The sequence below is a fragment of the Myxine glutinosa genome, chromosome 4 (genome assembly GCF_964187855.1).
Source record: "Myxine glutinosa chromosome 4, kmMyxGlut1.1, whole genome shotgun sequence".
In the NCBI taxonomy this organism is placed as follows: Eukaryota; Metazoa; Chordata; class Myxini; order Myxiniformes; family Myxinidae; genus Myxine; species Myxine glutinosa.
The window spans coordinates 48192101-48209038 of NC_136264.1; the positions used below are offsets into that span (position 1 = coordinate 48192101).

At 42.4% G+C, this 16938-nt stretch overlaps 2 protein-coding genes across 6 annotated transcripts in view; both read left to right on the forward strand.

Moving 5' to 3' along the window:
- The window catches only part of LOC137424619 (MDS1 and EVI1 complex locus protein EVI1-A), a 519764-nt gene extending 503728 nt beyond the window's left edge, over positions 1–16036 (forward strand). For 3 of the 5 annotated variants that reach the window (XM_068112250.2, XM_068112252.2, XM_068112257.2), the window contains exons 11-17: positions 1217–1380; positions 2407–2484; positions 7777–7934; positions 8053–8194; positions 10363–10599; positions 10829–11015; positions 11858–16036. In XM_068112250.2, the coding sequence (XP_067968351.1) occupies positions 1217–1380; positions 2407–2484; positions 7777–7934; positions 8053–8194; positions 10363–10599; positions 10829–11015; positions 11858–11959 (1068 nt within the window). In that variant the 3' untranslated portion in view covers positions 11960–16036. Of the gene's footprint in view, positions 1–1216; positions 1381–2406; positions 2485–7776; positions 7935–8034; positions 8195–10362; positions 10600–10828; positions 11016–11857 lie in introns of all 5 variants that reach the window. The other 2 variants (XM_068112249.2, XM_068112251.2) reach the window with 1 other exon arrangement.
- The window catches only part of LOC144891596 (uncharacterized), a 710104-nt gene that overhangs the window by 449231 nt on the left and 243935 nt on the right, over positions 1–16938 (forward strand). The window lies entirely within an intron of this gene.

Below are 16938 nucleotides of genomic sequence, written 5' to 3' on the forward strand. Positions count from 1 at the left end.
TCCTGCTCGTCTCAAGTATGAGTCGTAGCCAGGCTACTGTGATGAATTAAAATATTGATTGGATTTGTGGTGTTAATATTTCTAACAATAAGCAGTTCACCTTCTTATAAAGCTTGCTCGCAAAAGGACTCCATTGTGAGTTTACAGTCCACGTTGGACACATTGAGCATATGGGATGCCGTATCTGAGTTATTTTTGATCAAACATGTTATTGGCATCCTTTCGATGTCCTTTATGGGGATAATCGGGCATGGATTAGCAATTTCATTGTATTTGCAAGCATTTATATCCCAGATGGTAACAACTTTGTCATTCGGCCTTTTTCACTCGCTTTGCCTTCTCCGCGCCCACGTTTGGCTTCAACTGCAAAATTGTCCCTTTGAATGTGAAGATTTCCCCTTATTCACACATTCACTCCTGGGTTTTATTTAACTCCTCTTACATGGACTCTGCTCTGTAGGAGCCATTCATGCCAGCCTTGAAATCGTTGCCACGTCCCACTCGTAACATTAAGCCAATTGTTGAACTGCAGTAATTGGTCAAACAGGGTGAAGGGAAAGTTTTGAATTCCAAAACACTTCATTAATGGTATCTCGTGAAAGTTGGAATTTGGGACATTGTCAGGATCATTTATCTACATATGAACCTCATTTGTGATGGTTCAAAGGAAAGCTGCAAGCTTGGGTATTAATGGATTTGTCCCTGCAGGGGTATTGTGTTAATTCGACAAGGCAGAGAAAAATGTAAGAGGCTCACATTTCGTCTGTGCTGAAAGAAAACTTTGCTTTCCGTGCTGATTCCAAGTTGCTAAATTATTCCATGTTTGAATTGTCCTTATAACCACATGCCTTGAAGTTTCTGCATTTTCTACAAATTCATGGAGAACTCCTTTCATTGGGCCAGGGCTGTTGTGTACATGTGAATCTTTGTAACCGTGCTGAGGCCTGCAGGCCGTAGTGCTGAGAAGTCCAAAAAAAGAAAGCTACCAAAACATTGGAGCAAATTGGCTTGGAATGGAGAAAGTTCCCCAAAGATTGCTCAGACTTGAGCAAACTGTAACCCGTACTCGATCGACCAAAGCCTGTTTTTGCTTGCAGAATTGATTTGACAGGTTTCTTTCTACTGCTTGGTTAATTTTTAGAGATTTAAGTGATCAGGTTTAACGTAACTTGCAGCACTTAATGATGCGTTGATCTCAAATGTATCTTCCTTTAAGATGGCTGCCATCGACAACATGGCGGAGAAAATGGAGGCGTACTCATCGCTGAAGCTGGATGCGAATAGTGGGCTTCAGTCACCACATGCCTTTGGCTTCCGGCAGCCCCCCAGTAGTCTTCCAGACACACTCCTGCGAAAGGGAAAAGAGAGATATACTTGTCGGTAAGACACGCACGCACACACACACACACACACACACACACACACACACACACACACACACATTACATGCATACAAAGGAAAGATTGTGGGAGTATATAGAGTTTTGTTGTGAAGGGTAAAAATTAAGTTTATTTGTTTGTTTTTAACCACGTGCAAGTGTGATTCTTTCAGCTGTTCTCCACTCATTCTATCCTGATAACTTTGTATAATGCGGCATTAAGTCATGTAGATTTGTAAAATAACAAGCATACTCGACACCTTTAAGTTTGGAAGGCCACTGTTAAAAGGTAAGGTGGTTATAAGAATTTTGCTGAGGTGCTAGGAAGATGCACATTCAAAATGAAGGCACCACAATCTAGTATGGTGGCCCATCAGGCAAGGTCAGTTGTAATAGAAGACGGTGGCTTCGTATACTAGGTGGTCCGACATTTCGACCACTGGATGGTCTTAATCTGGGACTATGCAAGCATTGTGTGTCAGGTGTTGTGTGCCTTCACAAAGGGGAGGGGGGAGGATCATGTGACTGCAATGCAAAGTTAGGTGTTACCATGTGCATATTGCAGCCAGTCATGTGATACCTTCCCCCTTCTTTCCTTGGAGGGCACTTAGCACCTGAAACTCAATGCCTATGCAGACCTGGATGAAGACCAATCGGTCGTCAAAACATCGGACTTCAGCCTTGCTTTGCTGGGCAGCTAAGCTAGTTGGTGGTGCTTTTTTATTTATTTATTTATTTTTAATACTTCCCTGCTCATTCTTTGGTCAATTTTGATTTAAGCATTTAAAAAGGATACAGCACAGACAAAGAACCATAGGTTGGTAACCAGAGTACAGTCTCGATGTGCTTTATGTCCTCCTGTGTTGACATTCCTTGGAAGGGAACTCCCATTATTATCTGAAGGTGGTGATGAGTGATGCGACAAATCAGAGGGTCAAATATGGAATGTCTTGGTGTTTCAGACGTGTGTAATTTCATGAATTTGAACAGCTGCACTAATGTCCCATGTCTCTCTTTTGTCTTGAAGCTACTGCGGCAAGATATTCCCAAGGTCCGCCAACCTAACCCGCCACCTGAGGACGCATACAGGCGAGCAGCCATACAAGTAAGACATGCGGCTGCACGGACGATGACTGTCCACTTGGATGATTGACACTGCGAAAAAAAAAAAAAAACTCCAACACTTTTTCTCAGTCCCAAAAATGTTTGATTGGTGTCATTGCCAAAATAATAGCACAGCTACATCCAATTATTTTCTTTTAACGATTTGTTTTGGAGCAAATAGTGTCCTGGCTTGAGGATTTGGGTTGTGGTGCCATGTAATGTACGTGTGCCGCACTAACGTCAAGCGAGTATTATTTTCAAGCTAGTGTTATTTGGCAGCTGAAATCACCTCTCACATTCTCTCGGTCCTTTGATGCATGGAAGGCATGGATTTGAATCCCACATCTTGCTATGTCTTGTCTATGCAGCAGTGTCTTTGTAGGATAGCTCAGTGGTGGCATGCTTACTTTTGGGTTATGTGTTTCATTCCCAAACAAATAGGATCCCACCACAAACTGGGTGTTTTGCGGGGTCTTGCATCATAAAATATCACTTTTTTATTTTGAGATGTTCAGCCAACCATCCCATACCATTGCACTCACTTCTGTTCATAAAATGTCCCACAATACCTTTTGTGAAGAGTAGGCCATTGCATGCCGGTTCAAGGGTGGACAACAAATGGTGTCTGTTTTATAATTGTACAAGTGCCTTAATCATTCTCGGCATCCAAATGAGGTTGGGATAACTATCAATTACACTTAATATGATCAAACTTCATGCAATGTAAAAAAAAATATATATATCAAGTATGCAAGGGGGGTGGGGTAACTACCCAGTATGGCCAAAGCACCTTTGCACCGTCCTGACACCTCAGCATAGCCAAACACACCCAGCACAATAACCAAGAAACTGATTGGGCAGCACAGATGCTCTGTCAAGAGTCTCGTGCATTGTGGATGATGATGCATGTAATGAACCTTTTTGTACATTTTATGCTCGATACTCGTTGCATTGTTCATCAGATAAAAGCCTACGCCATTTCCAAGGTAGCTGAGCATTGTGCAAATTAATCAATTTGAGAATGATCAAAATCCTTCAATAGTAGCTTTTTTGTGTACAGTCAAGGCTCATGGAAGAGCGAGATCACAGAACGGATCAGGATGTAACAGAAAAAGGGAAAATTAGAATGAAGGTGCAAGCACCAACAGCAGGGCCGAAGGACAAAATAAACAGATGGACAACAAGGGATGCACGTGTAAGGATGGAGGGGTAGGGGGAAATGCAGGAGGTGGATAAAATGGCTACAGAAGCAAATTTTGGGAGGGGTTTGAGGTGATTTAATGAGGGTAGAAAAGATTTTGGTTTTGGATGGGGGAACAGCTGATGGGGAACTGAGTTAACAGCTGTCTTGAAAACCTGTAGGAGAGAATGTGGAAGTTTGTTCCACAGACAGGAAAAAAAGATGAACAAACAAGTAGAGGTGAGCAGATATTCTGGATTTTGGGAGTTTCACCAGAAGGGGGTTATGGTGGACCACATGCACCCTGCACAAACCAGGGGGGGGGGGGGGGACAAAGCACGGGAAAGAGCAGATGGTGCAAGACCAGAAAGGAGGCAGAAGAATGCACAGAGACCACCGACCTGTCTGCAATGGCAAAGTGATAGGCCCATAGACTCTGTTTCTTCGAAGGAGATTCCATTAATCTTAAAGGCCTTGGTTTCCATGACATCAAGCTTAGCAAGGTGTGAGGAAGGGCCACCAGTCCAGCAGGAGAGCAGTACTCCCTCAAGCTGCAGAGTGTAGATTAAAGCCTTGTAGGTGGATAAGAGTTCAGGTGCACCAAGGAAGGACTTTGTACGATGGAGGATGTCCAGTCGGTGACTGGCTTTGGAGGCAATCTTTGAAATGTGGCTTGCCAAAGGGAGACCATGGCTGAGAGCGAGACCCAGGAGTTTGAGTGTCTGAACTTCCTCAGGAGCATTGTTGAGAAAGTGGATCGGAGGGTTTGCCGTACGGTCCCTTTTAGAGAGAGACAGACAGAGAGAGAGAGAGAAAGTTGCAAGCACTCGCACGACATTCCATTGTTTTTCCCATTATGATGAGGGATTTAAAGCGGGTGAGGCACTCCAGATTAATTTTTTGTTGACGTTTCCTGATCATGTAAGTACGAGTATGTGCAATAGTCTGTGGGACCACAATCTATGTAAAGTTTGTAAAGAGCTCATTTTCCTGTTTGTGCCCTTCAGCTTACACCCTCATTTCTTCCTGCAACACTCTGGCACGCATTTAATTTGTAGAGCAGCTCGCACAAACCCAGCCCGAAGCTCATTCGCCGGGTTCAGCACCCATAACCGTACTCTTTCCGCTGCCAGTGACCTCTCGTGGGATTGAGCACCTCGGTGTGCCGCAAAACAGAAGCTCAAAATTACCGGCCAGACATCCAGAGAACATTTTTCCTTTCCAATTCCCTGAGTCTCCGGTGTGAAAAGCCTATTTAATCATGATGCACAAGGACTTGTGGCTGCAGGAAGAGAAAACAAAAAACAAACGTGACATAAAAATCTTATTGCTTTGGGAAAATTATTTTCCTGCCATCAGTGAAGGAAATGAAGCTTTATTTCATTTATTTATTTATTTTCTCTTTCTTCTGCTTCCCCTTTAGCCCTGCCTCAAAAATTGCTGAGCCTGAACAAAAATGCATTCTTACTTGTGACAAAGATGGACGGATAATCTATAGCAGAAATTGAAACTGAACTTGTTTCATTTCATTCAGGGCTATATGTACAAGTCCAAAAACCAACCATCAAATCTAACAGCGTGTGCTTGAGGGTGGGTTGGGGTGTGTGGAAGAAAGGGAGCATGATGTGTCTTATTACCATTGAAACACCTGCTCGTATCTGTTCATTACACTTTTGAGCTCTTCAAAAACCATAAGTTTTATGTTAGAACTGTGTGAGGAAAGCCGAGGCTCGAATACCTTTTCCACATGTCCGCGTTTCATATACATGGTGATGGTCATGTGATCTGATGCACTCATTTTGATGCAGACTATGCAACAACAAAAACGTGTTATTGGAATCGCTATCATGATCATCGTTAATCTGCTGTGGTCTTTGCAGAGTGTCTGTGCTGATGAAGTGGTCTCTTGGCAAGCTGGGTAGTTTGCAGTTACCTTCCCAGCAGTCAGTCGGGGCAGGAATTTGTAATTTGTTCAGCGTGCTGTAGGATCTTTAACATCCACCAACTAATGGCAGTAGATGCGTCCACCAACTAATAGCAGTAAATGCGTCCACCAACTAATGGCAGTAGATGGGTCCACCAACTAATGGCAGTAGATGGGTCCACCAACTAATGGCAGTAGATGGGTCCACCAACTAATGGTAGTAGATGGGTCCACCAACTAATGGCAGTAGATGGGTCCACCAACTAATGGCAGTAGATGGGTCCACCAACTAATGGCAGTAGATGGGTCCACCAACTAATGGCAGTAGATGGGTCCACCAACTAATGGCTGTAGATGGGTCCACCAAATAATGGCTGTAGATGGGTCCACCAACTAATGGCAGTAGATGGGTCCACCAACTAATGGCAGTAGATGGGTCCACCAACTAATGGCAGTAGATGGGTCCACCAACTAATGGCGGTAGATGGGTCCACCAACTAATGGCGGTAGATGGGTCCACCAACTAATGGCAGTAGATGGGTCCACCAACTAATGGCAGTAGATGGGTCCACCAACTAATGGCAGTAGATGGGTCCACCAACTAATGGCAGTAGATGGGTCCACCAACTAATGGCAGTAGATGGGTCCACCAACTAATGGCAGTAGATGGGTCCACCAACTAATGGCAGTAGATGGGTCCACCAACTAATGGCAGTAGATGGGTCCACCAACTAATGGCAGTAGATGGGTCCACCAACTAATGGCAGTAGATGGGTCCTCTGGCTTTACGTCCTACCGATGGACGACACACATTGATTGCGCCCTGCATGTTAAACACCAGTTTATAGCTGCGTCGAGATTCTAACCCAGGCTAGATGGCTCAAAGGCAAGTGTGTACACCTCTAAGCTATCCCGCTAACTCTGAATCACCTTCAGGAAAAAGAAATTCAGATATTAAAATTTTATTTTAGAAGAAATTCCAGAGGTCAGAATTCAAGAAATTCAAGAAATTCAAAAGAGGAAATGCAAAAAGTCAGAATTCCTAGATCTAAGGCTTTTCACATTTTTCACTTGCATCATTGTTCAGTAAATACAACTACTTTAACTTTGTGGGAATTTCTGGAAACGTAGTTGTGAATCTCTATGCTACATGGTCCGCGATTGGCTGTGAAACATATCTGCATCACATATTTCGTAGCAAATTGTTGATCCACCAAGGCAAGAGATGGCTGCCTCAACGAATGTTATTCCTGGGAAATTAACCAACTTGCACTTCCAGCTAAATCGTGCAAAAAAATAATAATTTTGTACCAGGATGTCAAGTGCTTGACATTCGTCACATATCGTATATAGTTCTCATGCATTCTCTTGAAGTTTAGTTTAACTCTCCTTTTTGATTTAACCTTTTGAGCAGCAGAAAAGTTGTTGTTTGTAAATGTCTTCAACTGCCTTTCAAATCTGAATTTGGCCTACTAGTTGCCTAATTTACTAACGTGCCGCTGATGCAGTGCTCCAATACATACGAGAAAGGATTTCTAACTTGTTCGTGGTGCTGGTGATAACTTGCCTACTCTTCCAGAAGGACTCTGTGGGACCTATAACGTCCAGCAACTAATGCTAGCAGATGAGACATCCAGCTTCACGTTCAGCAGGAAAGTGCATCACATAGGAAAGTTTCTAATCTACCACACTTGGTGGCGTAATGGTTATCTATAGCAGAAACTATCTATAGCAGAACACCCCCCCCCCCCCCCCCCTCATGAGTCGTTAGGGTTAGTTGTTTGAATCCTGGCAGAGTCGTACCAAAGAACCTTAAAAACGGTGCATGCTGCTCCTTTGCTTGATGCTCAGTATTCAAACATATATATATATATATATATATTGCGAATAAACAACTATAGGTTGGCAACAATTGTGCAGGCTTGATGGACCTAATGGTTCCCTCCTGCATTGAAATTCCCTTAATGAAGGGAACTCCTATTATAAATTGCTAGTAACATCACAAGGGCAGTGATTCAGGTATTTGCACAGGTTAGCAGGAAGCTTGTGCAACAATAAAATAATAATAATAATAAAATAATTGTAAGTGCAACACTTTGCCTTCAATCTCCCCTACGTTAAACTTATTTGGGTATTTGGCCGTTTTTTTGTTTTTAATTCCTTGTCCTCGCGATCTCTTTTCCTGGCAGGTGCAAGTACTGTGAACGGTCTTTTAGCATATCGTCCAACCTCCAGCGTCACGTGCGAAATATTCACAACAAGGAAAAACCATTCAAATGCAATCTGTGCAACCGATGTTTCGGACAGCAAACAAACCTTGATCGGCACCTGAAGAAGCACCTGTCTGGTGGGTGATTGTTTTTTATTTTTTTCAATATAAACACACCTGTGATCTTCTCTTTGATGCCAAAGAAGTGGTTGGTCGAGGCCCAATAACCATCTTACAGCTCTCTACCCCATCACAGGCACCGCAGGATCCTCTCCCAATTCGGAGCTGGAAGGGAGCTCTTTGCTTGAGGATAAGGAGGATTCTTACTTTACAGAAATTCGCAATTTCATCAGCAGCAGTGAAGACTCCAGTACCATGGCAGCCACAACTCAGCCCCTGTAGGTGAACTTGTCCTGCCAATGCACAGTTACTATGTACATGTCATTCAATGCTGTTGTTGATGTTAGGAAGACTCGCATACAGTATTTAATTCGGTGGCGGAATGTCCGAGTATAATATTGCATTCAAATTCAAACGGTTCGGTCAATCTCGCGATTCGGAGGTTTGAAAGATCTAGTGCCCAACATGTTTCCAACAACATGTGCTGTCTTGCTCTCTTCGCTGTACAACAATGTTAAAGCAATTGTCTGGCAGCAGATGTTGACATTGCGAAGCAATTTGGTTGCTTGGCCGGAAGACAAACAGATCGGAATGACTAATAGCCTGATAGATTCATTTTGTGGGACTTGACCCCTGACAAACAATTTTCGGTACCTTTGCAAAAGCCAAGTATGCCTTCCAGCTATGTTGAAGCAGATGCTTGGTCTCTCTTCTTCTTCTTCTTTTTTCTTTTAATCTTTAATTATTTTATCTCGAGGAATGTCATCACAATTTGAATTTGTGATCTTGCTTAAAATAAGTTATCAGGACGAGAACAGTGTGATATCTGGTACTGTTTGAATGGTCATGTATCAATGTAATGGGAACTGATAGATTCATCAGTCCCTGCAAAATGTTTTGGCAAAATGCTTCCTCACACCGGATTTGCACATTTTATGAAATTTGTTTTCTTCACTTCACTTTATTTTGCTTAATATTTGATGATAGAAATGTCAGAATACTGTATATTTGTATTTACAATAATATGCGTATGTAAATTCCTATAAATCATTCCATCAAAGTGGGATTCCTACCAAATGAAGTTGCCATCAAATCTCCCGAGGCATTGGATGCAAATAACTACACCCACATCATTAACTCATGTAATTGGTGTTGTTGTTTTTTGTTTTTTTAATCGAGACCACAAACTTGTCTGTACATTGCACACTAGATAAAAAAGAAACGTTTCTCAAAAATCTTTGCCTTGATCGGCAGATAAGAGCCACCTCTGTGAAGGCAGCTGCAAATTGTGCAAAAACATTTTTATTTCCCCCATCGCTCCCCACAACCCCTACCTCATATGGCAACTGAAACCAAAATATACAAATTGAACGGTTCTGGAAGTGTAGTCTTAAGTTGTGCACCATCAGAAATGTGGGGGCAAACGGGAGGGCGAAACAACTTGCACCACATTTGGGATTTAAAAATAGACCGAGGATCATGGAAGAGCTAGTTTTGTTTTGCCACAATTGCAGCAGCATGGTCTTGTACAGCAAGAGTTTTTAAGAAGATTATTTAGCATGTTTGTGCACCCACGTAATAACGTATTGAACTTATTTGCAATCGCCTTCGTGAAGGAGTTTAAGTTTGCATTTGTGGTGTAGCTTCCCAATTGCCTTTATTGTGCAAACAAGTATAAACGCAGGCCTCTTGGTTGAGCCCGAGTACAGTCAAATGTTCTGGTTTTAGGAAAGTGCATAAATCCTGAACTTCTTGCCAAATTACTATTTTGCTTCAAAAACGTTTAAAAATCTTGCTATCTGATAAGATCGACGTGCGTGCACATGGGCGTGTGAAATGTAATCACAACCTGCCATGTGACCGTATTTTCAAAAATGGCTTCGGCCTCTGCTACCGTGCAAAATGGACTTTCCCAGGCTGTGACTTATTGACCAAGGCTGTACCTGTCGCTTCCCTGCACCAGATGATTAATTGTGGACAAAACTTCAGGAAAGCCCAAAATCCCTGTGCTGCCGCTAAATTGACTAAGTGAACCCAAACCTTCCAAAATTTCACGACGTTCCCAGCTCCTGTTAATTACTGGAGCAACGGCCATACGGTTCTCATTTCACAACCAGCTGACTCAGCCAAATAGTAATTACCAAGCAGCCTGTGATATTTTCCCCAAGGTGGTTTCCAGCATCTCCTCTCATCGTTCCCGTGTGCCCCAAATGGCTCGGCCACCACTGTTCTTTGTCCGACTTAGTTTGACGTGAGTCAGCATTGTGGATTCGTTCCCTTGACTCCATACAATTTGCACTCTTTTCATATTTTGTTCTACTATCAGGTATTGGGGCAACATGATGTTTGAATCTGCTGTTTATAAATAAAATTTGACAAACATTGTTTGTGATTGAAAGGTTGAATAATAATTTCCTAATAAGTAATGAGGTGTGCTTCATCACAGATTAAAAACCCCCGAGACGACAACCATGGAGCTAAGTGGAGCGCTGCAGGATCGGCGCCGAGACTGTGATGATGAAGAGGAGGAGGATGACGAAGAAGAATATGAAGACTTGATGGAAGTTGAGAGCACGACTGAGCGTTCTCAAGAAGACCAGACAAGTGTACGAACAGACGTGTGCATTCCAGAGGATGAAGATGAAGAGGGTGACCCGCTTAGCACAGACTGCACTACTGGCAGGTGAGACTACTCATCCAGAAGTCCTTGGTGTTTCTATTTTTTTTTAAAATTGATTGACAAAATGTCTGTCTGGGCTAAACTACCCGATCGGCTTCCTAGTGGCAGTTGCTCTTGGTTATACAATATTCGTGACCTGAACACAAACATGCCATGTTATAGCAACCCTCGCTTATTGTATGATCTTTTTTTTCCACATTGAGGCTTATGAAAATGTGTACCATCTTGGCAGCCCCCACGAAGCCAGCTTCAGCCCAATCCGACGGCCGCTGGCACCACTGGATCCATCATCGCGCCTTTCAGGAGGCCTGGATCTCCGCAGGGCGGCTGAGGAAGCGTTTCCCACACTGCAGCCTTACACTGCCATGTTAGACCCAGACGAAGACAAACCATCACTCTTTCATTCCACGAAGTCCACAGTAAGTTGTGCAAAACAACTGAATATTTTAATTGTTTTTTTAGTTTTTGATCCAGTAAGGGAGGACATGACAAAGTAGAATGGAAACGTATTCATTTGGGACAAGCAGGGGAAAGAATGAACAGGAAAAGAAAGAATAGACGGAAAGAAACTCAAACTACAAGTGAGAGGTAGCTTCAGAGAGAGAGGGCTGTTGTTGTTCTTCTTCTTCATCATTATTATTATTATTTTGTATGCATCCCATGGCTGCGTGTAGCATCATTTGCTGGATGTGAGACTTTTCCCGATGATACTGATGGTGCCTCCTGTAGTTTTGAGGAGGAATTTTTAACTTTGCCAGTGTGCCGGCGATATCTCGCTTACGCTTCGCAAAGGACCCCGTGGCATCTTTAACGTACACCAAGTAATGCTGGCAGACAGAACGCCCAGTTTAACGTCCATCTTAGGGGTTTACTGTTTATAAAACACAATGATGAATCACCCTGCCTGTGAAACAGGGATGATGGTTTATAGCGGAGCCGAGATTTGAACCCAGAATTGACAGCTCAGAGGTGAGGGTGCATCCAATGCCTACGGAAGGGTTAATGGGGATAGGAAATATCATGAGTGGAGATGGAGATGACGGGGTGACTTAAATAAAATGTCCCATAATACCTTTTGCAAAGATACAGGTGCTTTGATTGTAATGTCTCGTCAAAAGGTGAATGCGCTGTCTGTCTTTGTTCATTCCTCATGTTCTACAACCACCTCTATCCTCCCTCCCTACATCTGAACCTCTAATAACAATCATTATCCTTATTTTGTAATCGTCTGACAAAATGATTTTTCTTTCATTGTCCACAGGCATACTCCATGATGCTCCCCCCTGCATCGAGCGGGGTGTGGCACGATGCCCGGAGGCAGGCAACAGAAGCGGGCACTGTGCCTCCAATCAGTAGACTCTAACGGACACGGAGGATGAAAAGGAAATCGAAAAGGATGTAATGGCGACAATAAAAGCACCAAGGGACCAAAAGCTTAGGGCCTACTTAATTCCAACCCTTTGCTTCCCCACAATTTCCCCACTGCTTGTGTCCTTGTGACCCTAAATATGTTGTACTTAATGCAGTTGTTTTCCCATGGAGTCCTTTTATTTCTATTTCTGTTACATAACAGTAGCCGTGTGTAGCAGTGTGAATACGTGGGGCATTTGAAAGCTGGAGTTCAGCGATGCAATGTTACACTTTCATTTGGAACAGTGTTTTGAGATTATTTCTTTTCGAGCGAGTGTTCATGTTCTGTTCTGTTTTGTTTCCGTTTCGAGTTTCCTTGAGCACTTACAGGACAAGTTGTTACAAAAGCAATTTGGACCATCTTGTTTAAAATGGAGCAGCCAAATGTGCTTTGCAAATCGAACAAGTACCTTTATTTGTTTATAGCCGAGTAGTGGTGCGGCCTGGTGCCTGTCGTCGTCTTTACCCAATTCCATCTTGTGCACGTCCCGTGAAGATCGTACTCTGAATAACATTCCGGGGTCTCGGGAAAAAAAATAAGAGCATAGTCGGAAGACGATTGGTGTAACTATGACCGTTTGTTCCATCACGTCCGTAAATTTAGGTTGCACTGCATCGTTGCAATTTTACATTTTATTGGTTTTCAATAACGACGACAAAGTAACATGTTCTTTCCCTCTTCGATTATAACCTTTGGATTAAAGAATTTCTCGCTTGTGATTCCGCATTTGAGGTGCCAGACCACTAGTTTCTGCTGTTGACAGGCCCGAGGCTCCGCCGGCAGAAACCTCTCCTTAAAATTGGAAACACTGAACTGAACATGCAAGGTTTGTGTCCAGGTTGTGGCTGAAACTTGGGATTTACCACTATCCTCACAAGAAACTTTATCCGGTTTTTTTTTTTTTTTTTTTTTTTTTTTTTTTGCTTTGTGGAATTTGATCATCCATCCATCCATTTTGGAAGCAATCTAAGAGATTGTGTTCTTGAAGTTCCAGCCGTTAACGATGTGGGTGGGCGTGGGTAGCTCGACGCTCCGAGAACTGTCAAACTATTTTGGTTTAAACGACATTTTGCTCATTTCCATACATTTTGGAATTCTTAGCTCTTGGACTGCGTTTGTATCCAGGTACAAACTTGGTGAGAAGCCATTACGGACTTTAGTGAAAGCCAATTCGTACTTTTTACAGGTTGCTCGGAACATTTTCAGTTATTTCTCAGCTTGTGCTGCGAGGATATAAAACGAGAAAGATATTTTGGCAGTTTAAGCAAACGATTAACAGCTTGTCCATAAGTACTTCTGAAAACTTTCTTTTACACGAACATCACGTCCATTTTTTTTTCCTGATGAATTTGCTCGATTGCTCGAGTTTGTACATAATCGGGACCGAGGAGTTGCGCCGCTATCGAGTGGATCTCCACGACGTATTTTTGCTCCGAAACAAAAATTTCTGATAAACACATATCTCAATTTTCGAGTCTATTTAACATTAAGCGTATGATGTGTCAACCAGACAGTGTTTCCAGTTGTATGACAATCAGTTGCGTTGTGCGGGGTTGTCTGGTGTCATTGTATTTATTTTGTGTACTCGTAAGGGGAGGCGATAGGATAGGGAGTTCAAGTTATTTTGTGGCCTGATTTTCATGTTCCTTTGAACTCTTGGGAGGGGGGCCTAGAATGAATGAATGAATGAATTTTAAATGTGAAGAAGCAGTCTTGTAACGAGGTGCCAAATTTTGTCATTTAAAAACAAAACAAAAAAACCAACAAAACAGTATTTCTACGACGACAGGTTCATTGAACATGTCCACGTATATTTGCTTGCTTTTTAAGATATCGAAAGTCTTCTTTTTTTTGGTTATTGTAAATCTCCACTTAGTGCGTCCAACAGTATAAGCAACATTTGTTTGCTTCATGTCGATCGATTTTGTACAAATCTTTGTAACAAAGTTGTCAAACGATGAAAGACACGTGCATTGATGCATGCCTTCTACATTTTTTTTTTCTCTAATTTTTTTTTTTGTTTGTTTGTTTTCTCTCTCTCTCCATTCGCAGGGTTCCTGTTGTCGAAATAACTGCTTTGTTAGTATCACGACAGTTAAACTGTCACCGTGCTTTGTCGTAATATCCTGTTACTTACACTCCTTCCCTAGAAGCAGGGTTTAAAATGTAGCTTATTATTTTCATTACTTTTTTGGGGCAGCTGGGACAAACAGATGAAGCCATGTTCATTTCTCTCTCTCTCTCTCTCTCTCTCTCTCACTCTCTCTCTCTCTCACCTCTCTCACCTCTCTCACCTCTCTCACCTCTCTCTCTCTCACCTCTCTCTCTCTCTCACCTCTCTCTCTCGCTCTCTCTCACTCTCCCATCTCTCTACACCTCTCTCTACACCTCTCTCTACACTTCTCTCTACACTTCTCTGTACACCTCTCTCTACACCTCTCTCTACACCTCTCTCTACACCTCTCTCTACACCTCTCTCTACACCTCTCTCTACACCTCTCTCTACACCTCTCTCTACATCTCTCTCTACACCTCTCTCTACACCTCTCTCTACACCCCTCTCTCTACACCCCTCTCTCTACACACCTCTCTACACACACCTCTCTACACACAGCTCTCTATACACACCTCTCTCTATACACACCTCTCTCTATACACACCGCTCTCCCCTCTCTCTCTCTCTCTACACACCTCTCTACACACCTGTCTACACACCTCTCTACACACCTCTCTGCACACCTCTCTGCACACCTCTCTGCACACCTCTCTCTCTAACTCTCTCACTTCCCTACACACTTCCCTACACACTTCCCTACACACTTCTCTACACCACTCTCTCTCTTTCTTCTCTCCACTTTCTAACACAGACCCAAAGCCTTTCCCCGAACATTAAGTTGTAATTGTAAACTAACTCATAAAGTAAGATGCTTACGTCAAACTGTCGCACTTAATTTGCTTTCGTCCCAATGGAATCGAGCACTTTTGGTCAATATTTTTGAGCAAGTTGGCTGTGAATTTGTATTTTTTTATTACTATAGCTGGCAGGTTTGTCCTTTTTCATTCTCACTTTGTCATGATCATCGACAAGTATGCTACCTTTGTATATTTAATGTTGTACAGCATTATATGTCTTGTATTGTGCCGGTTTTTCTTTCTTTTTTATATATAAATATATATATATATATATATATATATAAGCAAGTGTGATATCTTGGTAAAAAGCACTTCACCTCCTTACACATGGTAATTCTCATACTGTCGGTATCTGCTGAAAGCAGAACTCTCTGGATGTCCACTTTCAAAACGGGTTTCATGTATACAAGTACAAGAACTTCATTTCCAATAAGTGATCGTTTTTATTGTTCGAAGCATTTTGTTATTTAATGGTGCAAAAGGTTTAGGTTTTTTTATGATTTAATCATTGTTGTCTTTTCCTTCACTCTAAATGTGCAGCTGAAAGGTAAACAAATGGATAACATCACGTCCCCCATGCAGAAAGTTAGTTGCAACTGGAAGACCAATCGATGTGCATTTATATTTTTTCTAATTTGGAAAAGCGTGTTTTGTTCAACATTGTATTCAGAATTGTAACTGTAGACAAAAATGAAGTTATGAAAAAACTTAATTATGTAAAATATTTTTTCATAGATTATTTGTGTTTGGACACCAGTAGAGGTGACTGCGTGTAGATAAAACATCGTTTTGTTTCCAAGTTCGGCGGTTTTGCTGCCAAATGTCATTGGGATCATTTTGTGATCTTTGGAGGTTTGTCTGGAGATTCCTTTCTTTGAGATAGGGGGCTGGGGGAAAAAGGGGGAAAAACCAATGATTCCTAGTGTTGGTGCACTCTATGCTACTAAAACTGTATTACTCATATCAATGAAACATTTCTGAAATTGATTTGCATTGTAATGTGTTGACCATCTAGCTTAGGTAATGTATTCCAGATTTAGCTTTTGCAATACCAAGTGGAATTTATACCTGCAGTTGGTATGCAATACTGTACAATAAAAGTGTGTGACCTTTTTATATTGCTGAGCAGAATGGTTTTCATTTTAAAATGCCTGCATTTCATGTGTGCGCGTGCATTGCTTCGGAGTTCGGGGTTAGCCATGAGGGGAGCTCTCGGGTTTGTCCGACACCGAGGGGCAGTTAACTCCGCGGTCCGTCGTGTCGCAAATATAATATGGCACAACCGTAGTCACTTGACTCTGAATTACCGGCCCAGCAGGGCTACGTTCTGCTGTTACACAATACCTTTCTGTTGGCACGGCAACCTAACTAGGGGCCATGCCCTCAATAACCACCCGGCTAAGTACAGCCGAGCAAACCGTGGTTGATTATTGGCTAAATCCGGAGCCAATCAGAGGGGGCCAACTTCCCGTCTAACTATACTTATACCTGTATAGTACCAATGGAGGAAAGGACATAAGTGAATTGGTCAGAAACATCTCAATAATTAACGAGCACATTCATTTCCAATTATTTTTATTTTTTTTGTATACAAGATCGAGGCTAGTGAAAGAGTTAACATTAATCACACAAAAAGTCAAACCGACACAAAAATAAGGGGAGCGGTAGACAAGTTGGGGAGAGAGGGGGAAGGACACAAACACAACAATTGAGAGCAGGGACATCGGGAGAAATGTGGGAGGGGGGGGGCTTTGTGGGGAGATGGGAGAGGTTAAAAAACACATGAACACTGCAAGGACTTCCAGGAAAGAAGTTGGAATTTCAAAAAAAATAATTAAAAGTGTATCTGGGGTGAATTAGCGGAGGTAGAAAAGATCAAGGTTTTGGATGGTGGAAGGTAAGAGATGGTGGTGAACAGCTGTTTTAAAGACCTGGAGGGAGGAGTGGGATTGAAGGGAGTGGGGGAGTTTGTTCCAGAGGCGGGAGAAAAGGGGAATGAAAGAGTGAAGGTTCTTTTT